Source organism: Cyprinus carpio, chromosome A19 (genome assembly GCF_018340385.1).
Source record: "Cyprinus carpio isolate SPL01 chromosome A19, ASM1834038v1, whole genome shotgun sequence".
In the NCBI taxonomy this organism is placed as follows: Eukaryota; Metazoa; Chordata; class Actinopteri; order Cypriniformes; family Cyprinidae; genus Cyprinus; species Cyprinus carpio.
Genome location: NC_056590.1, coordinates 17,661,985 through 17,668,256, shown reverse-complemented (window position 1 = coordinate 17,668,256; position 6,272 = coordinate 17,661,985). Strand labels below are relative to the sequence as shown.

Here is a 6,272-nt window from a genome sequence, read left to right as displayed (position 1 = left end):
CTATATATGTGTGTGTGTGTGTGTGTGTGCGTGTGTGTGTGTGTGTGTGTGTGTGTGTGTGTGTGCGTGTGTGTGATTTATTAATTTTCGTTCTTTCTTGTAATGAGTGGATCCTGCTGACAGGTTTATTTTGTGGCGTGGTGTCAGTAGAGGGCAGTGTAGTGGTTGCAGCGCGTGAGCGGCTCTTCTTCTCCTCTCCGCGCGTGCTCTGCTCGAGTCTGTCCGAGTTGGCGCGAACGTGCACGCCGGCGCGAGACAAAGAGCCTCCTGACCTGCACTTCAGTGGAAACTACACCGGTCTCCTGTTATCGGCGACGTTTGCGAGCTGAAAGCTGCCTGTCGAGTCGTTATGGCTGATAAAGAAGGTAAGTGTGGTTTCCCGGCTCTCGGTGTGCTCTTGTTTAGCGGCTGCTGAGCTGTTCGTTGGTGTGAATTCAGCGCAGGCCGAGTCCCGCCATAACGACACAGACCTGCTAACGTTAACTTACATCAGTACACTTTACACATTAGAGCTTATTATGAGCACAGATTAGCTGTTTTTCGGCCTGAATGTATTATTTTTATGATGGGAACATTTTAGGAAGTATCTAAACTATTAAGCCATTCAGTTAAATTAGCGCCGAATTAGCTGCGGCTAGTTTGTTTGGCTTTTAAGTTGAAGCGTGTGAATGTGGGACGCGTCGCTTTATTTCAGGAAGCTTTCAGTATTGTTTTGGATTCTTTTTGTGTGTGTGTTGCTAACTGATAATAAATTAAAATATTTGGCAACTTAATTTTAAGTTGAGTTGAGTTTTAAGAGAGTTTGTCTATAACAGATTGAGCAATATTGGTTGTATCTTTATCTTCTAGTAGATTTAACGTTAAATGTAGATTAGACGGAAAGTCGTGTATTATCGTATAGCAATTCTGGAGGAAAAAAACTGTATGGTCATACATATTCAAGCTGTTGAAGGCGTTTTGACAGATCTCATCTTGTTTTCCCGCCCCTTTTTTGTTACAGCTGCATTTGATGACGCGGTAGAGGAAAGGGTCATAAATGAAGAATATAAAATATGGAAGAAAAACACTCCGTTTCTTTACGATCTGGTGATGACCCACGCGCTGGAGTGGCCCAGTCTTACTGCTCAGTGGTTGCCAGATGTCACCAGGTAATACCTTCACATCTACAGTACAGACATCAGCTTTGAAATAGGACTGAAACGAATGATTGTTTGATAATCGACTCATTGAAAGAAAAATCAAAAATTATTTAAGATATTTTGGAATTAATAAATTATTTACAAATTTGTTATTCCACGTCATGCCAAATGTGTTTTATCCTTACAAATAAGGATACAACCTTTAAAAAAATGGTGCACACATCTGTCAAACGACACAAGGCAAGCCGTGTCAAACTGTATGGTTAGTTTGAATTACTTAATATAATGCATTCTCATGTTTAGGACAAACTGGGTCCTCCAGTTTCACCGCATCAGCTAACTCTGTGTTCTCTGCTGTTTTCCAGATATGTTTTATCCCTAAAAAAGCTTTATTCACTGCTGTAAAGTGACTTGACTGATACGATTAGTCAATAAGCAAATTTATTGTCAATTGATTATGATTAGCTGTTGCAGCCCTACTTTGAAGCATTTAATTTATTGATTTAGTAGGTGTGGCTCTAAATGATCTTTTCAGCATGTTTAGTGGGCTTTTCCCCCCCTCCCTTTTCAACTTTTAATAGTTTGTGATGTCATGATAATTGAATCAGGTTCACTGATTTAAGAATGCGGGATGAATATAGTGTGGATAGTGATTGTTTCTTCAGAGTTGTAGATTTTTATAAAGGTCAGTGTAAATAAGCACCCTTGTCATTTGTTTCACAGACCTGAAGGGAAGGATTTTAGCGTGCACCGCCTGGTTCTCGGCACTCATACCTCTGATGAGCAGAATCACCTGGTTATTGCCAGTGTCCAGCTTCCCAATGATGATGCCCAGTTTGATGCCTCACATTATGACAGTGAAAAAGGAGGTAAGTGGCTTATATTGATGTTCTGATTATAAAATAAATTGTTACTGCATCGTCTCCACCTGTGTACTTATCTCATGTTGTCACACCTGATTCTGTTTGTTCACAGAATTTGGTGGTTTTGGCTCAGTGAGTGGCAAGATAGAGATTGAGATCAAGATTAATCATGAGGGAGAAGTGAACAGGGCTCGCTACATGCCGCAGAACCCTTGCATCATTGCCACCAAGACCCCCACTAGTGATGTGCTGGTCTTTGACTACACCAAACACCCCTCCAAACCTGGTATGAGCAATTCTGGGAATGTTGTCACTTGCAGCTCAATGTATCTAGCAGCATTGCATAAAAGGCGATTGGTTTGAAGGCACAATTTAAAAAAAAAAAACTTTTTTAAAGCATTTTAACATGCAAACATAATAGCTGAAATATAGCACACTATTTAAAGCACTGCACTAAAAATAAATTATAGATTGTTAACCACACAAATCAACTAGTTGTTCAATGTAGTTATTTGGTAGGGAAAACATGATATAATGGGAGACTTAACTTTTCATTTCCAAGCTACTTGCCAACTCAGTGTTTGTGAAGGTATCATATGTTGATAACGTTTCCCTCTAAATTTATGCTGTGTTCCCCTCCTGTGCTCCTGGAGACCCCTCTGGAGAGTGCACTCCTGACCTGCGTCTCAGGGGACATCAGAAAGAAGGATATGGTCTGTCGTGGAACCCTAATCTGAGTGGCTGCCTGCTGAGTGCATCTGATGATCATGTAAGACATTTGTACAATCGTTGTCATTGACCTAGTTATATGGAGACCACAGCTGTATATTTGCAAACATGCTGAGGCTTCAGGTGTTACTTTTTGTACCCTACATATTTTTTTAGTTTTTAATTCAGCCAACACTAAATTCTTGTGTTTTTCTGCAGACAATCTGTCTGTGGGACATCAGCACAGTGCCAAAGGAGGGAAAAATAGTGGACGCCAAGACCATTTTCACTGGTCACACGGCTGTAGTGGAGGACGTGTCTTGGCATCTGCTTCACGAGTCTCTCTTTGGGTCTGTTGCAGATGACCAGAAGCTTATGATGTAAGTACTTTGTCTTCCTGTGTGTTTTTGTAATCTGAATGTCTTTAGCACAACATGAACATTGAACTGTGGGTTTGTAATGTGAGCAGTATTTTAATCTGATATTTTCCCTTCCTTTAGCTGGGACACACGCTCCAATAACACATCCAAACCCAGTCATGCAGTAGATGCCCACACTGCAGAGGTCAACTGTTTGTCCTTCAACCCCTACAGCGAGTTCATTCTGGCCACTGGTTCTGCTGACAAAGTGAGAACTACACTGAGCAACTTGTTCTGTTACACCTATAAATGCCTATTAAATGTGCTTCTATATTTAGACCTCTGTATTGTGCTTTTGATTTACTCTCACAGACTGTTGCATTGTGGGATCTGCGAAACCTGAAGCTGAAACTTCACTCATTTGAATCACACAAAGATGAAATCTTCCAGGTACCGGATCCCTTCCTGCCATGATTGTAGATGAAATTAAAGATAAATGAGTGTGATAACATGAACTCTAAATGTGTCCACAGGTTCAGTGGTCACCCCATAATGAGACCATCCTGGCCTCTAGTGGAACAGACAGGCGACTCAATGTTTGGGACCTCAGGTGGGTTGTCTCATTTTCATTTTACTCACTACTACCGCTGAAATGTAAAACACTTTATTAGTAGTATCTTTTCACATTCATGAGAATTCCTTGTTTTTCCTGCAGTAAAATTGGTGAGGAACAGTCACCAGAAGATGCAGAGGATGGACCTCCAGAGCTACTGGTGAGTAGTAATGGTGTTCAGTTTTTAATTTAAATATATGTACATGTATGTATTTAGATAAAGTTATTGTGCTTTTCTCTGTGTTCATGTTTTTCACATTTTATTTTCATTAAAAAAAAAACAGTTTATCCATGGAGGCCATACAGCCAAGATTTCTGACTTCTCCTGGAATCCAAATGAACCGTGGGTGATTTGCTCCGTGTCTGAGGACAACATCATGCAAGTCTGGCAGATGGTAAGGACACTAACAGCTTTAAATTTCTTACAACATAGAATTTTCTGTCAGCTCCTCTGCAATAAATAAACATCAGCTCACTCGTGATGCAGCCTGTTTTATTTCCTCTAAGTGTATGTGACCACTAAATGTAGATGTTGGTGGAAAAATTAGTTTGTACAAAAAAAGTTTTAGCATAACCTTTCTAGTTTTGTCTTGTAGCTCTGTTATATATGCTTACTTTTTATTTAGGCGGAGAACATCTACAATGACGAGGACCCAGAGGGGGCAGCAGACACTGAGGTTCAGGGATAAAACGGCTCTTTACACCACCCCACTCTCAGCATAAGACAAAACTCTTCTAAAAACTGTCTGTCTACACTCAAGTGAAGAACTTAAGTGCTCTCCCCTAAGTAATGGAAATGGAATAATTGAATATTTCCCCACCAGGCATTTTCTACTGTTAATAGAGTATTTTTCTAAGAAAAATGTCAATTAATCTTTGATCAGTATCAGAATGTGAGACAAATGACCCTTCTCATCCCTTCCCACCAGTATCTCATGAGGATTTCCTTCCAGTTTAAGTAGACTTAAAGTATCACTTAATATCATAAGTGTATACAGGTGGGTAATATGTTGTGACCAGAGTGCAGTGGTACAATGTTGATGTTCAGTAGATTTTTTTTTTTTTTTTTAAACTTGTCCTACAAATGCAATTTCCATTTAAGTATCCATTTATTTCATGACTAGATGTATTGATAACTTAAGCTCTTATGTACTCTTTTTACTTTGAGCTTCATGTATCAGTCAGGTGGTGTCTAATGTCTTTTTAATATTGTGACTTTTCAGTGTTTTTCTCCTGTATGTCCATACCGTTGTACATAACATTATGAATAAACTGTTTTTGTTGATAAAATGTATTTTATACATTTGTTGTTGACACAGCTTTTGTAAGATTTTCTATTTTAAAAAACGTATATATCTTTTACATAAATTATCAAGTCTCAAAATATAAGAAATGATGCTTAAACTAGGCAGCAGAAAGTGATTTTTGACATGGCCCACGTAAAACAATCTCCAAAATTGCAGCTCTTGTGGGGTGTTCCCGGTCTGCAGTGGCCAGTGTCTATCAAAAATGCTCCAAGGAAGGAACAGTGGTGGAGCATCGACAGTGTCATGGGCAGCCAAGGCTCAGTGATGCACACTGGGAGTGAAGACTGGCCCATGGTCCAATCCAACAGTTGAGTTACTCTATCTCAAATTGTTCAAGAAGTTAATGCTGGTTCTGATGGAAAGGTGTCAGAACACACAGTGCATCGCTGCTTGTTGCGTATGGGGCTGCATAGCTGCAGACCAGTCGAGTGCACATGGTGACCCCTGTCCACTACCGAAAGCGCCAACTGTGGGCACGTGAGCATCAGAACAGGACCACTGAGCAATGGAAGAAGGTGGCCTGTTCTGATGAATCGTGTTTTCTTTTACATCATGTGGATGGCTGGGTGTGTGTTCATTGCTTACCTGGGGAACACACCACTGTGGGTAGAAGGCAAACCGGCAGACGCAGTGTTATGCTTTAAATGTTCTGCTGGGAAACCTTGGGTCCTGCCATCAAAGTGATGTTACTTTGACACGTACCACCTATCTAAGCATTGTTGCAGACCATGTAGCTGAAAATGGTATTCCCTGGTGGCTGTGGCCTCTTTCTGCAGGATAATGTGCCCTGCTACAAAACGAAAATGGTTCAGGAATGGTTTGAGGAGCACAACGAGTTTGAGGTGTTGACTTGGCCTCCAAATTCCCCAGATCTCAATCCAGTCGAACATCTGTGGGATGTGTTGAATAAACAAGTCCGATCCATTGAGGCCCCACCTCGCTACATTGCCACATTTCATTATATTTGGGTATGTAAAGTGCAAGTTAGTAATTTGAATATGATTGCTTATAGACTGATCATCAAATTTAGTTAGTCTGTCTTCAGCAGTAGTTATAATGGTAGCTGAACTTTGTCAAGCTCGAAATGAAAGCAGTAGAGATCACAGGATAAAAGATAGCAGGGACTTCAGGACAGGCCTATCACACACCCTCCCTCCCTCATGCCCATGTCCAGAACTTGCTGCAGATCCCTCGCTCTCGTAAGTGACCACAAAAAGATTCATTTGAGATGGATATTACTACCAGATGTAAACGACAATAAAGCTTGCCTGACCACTTGTAAT

General features: G+C 40.6%; 1 protein-coding gene across 1 annotated transcript; it reads left to right on the top strand.

Moving 5' to 3' along the window:
• The first annotated feature begins 198 nt into the window (after window positions 1–198).
• Window positions 199–4,972, top strand: LOC109065688 (histone-binding protein RBBP4). Its single transcript, XM_042776830.1, has 12 exons — window positions 199–365; window positions 1,001–1,148; window positions 1,863–2,008; window positions 2,115–2,288; window positions 2,656–2,771; window positions 2,930–3,090; window positions 3,211–3,337; window positions 3,442–3,519; window positions 3,603–3,679; window positions 3,785–3,842; window positions 3,967–4,077; window positions 4,309–4,972. Exons 1-12 carry the CDS (start codon window positions 350–352, stop codon window positions 4,369–4,371), a joined length of 1,275 nt encoding a protein of 424 aa, XP_042632764.1. The 5' UTR covers window positions 199–349; the 3' UTR covers window positions 4,372–4,972.
• Window positions 4,973–6,272: the final 1,300 nt, after the last annotated feature.

Excerpts from the sequence above, each read along its gene's own strand:
- LOC109065688 (XM_042776830.1), top strand. Across the intron at positions 3,520-3,602 it reads ACAAAGATGAAATCTTCCAG|GTTCAGTGGTCACCCCATAA; the intron begins GTACCGGATCCC and ends ATGTGTCCACAG. Across the intron at positions 4,078-4,308 it reads TCATGCAAGTCTGGCAGATG|GCGGAGAACATCTACAATGA; the intron begins GTAAGGACACTA and ends CTTTTTATTTAG.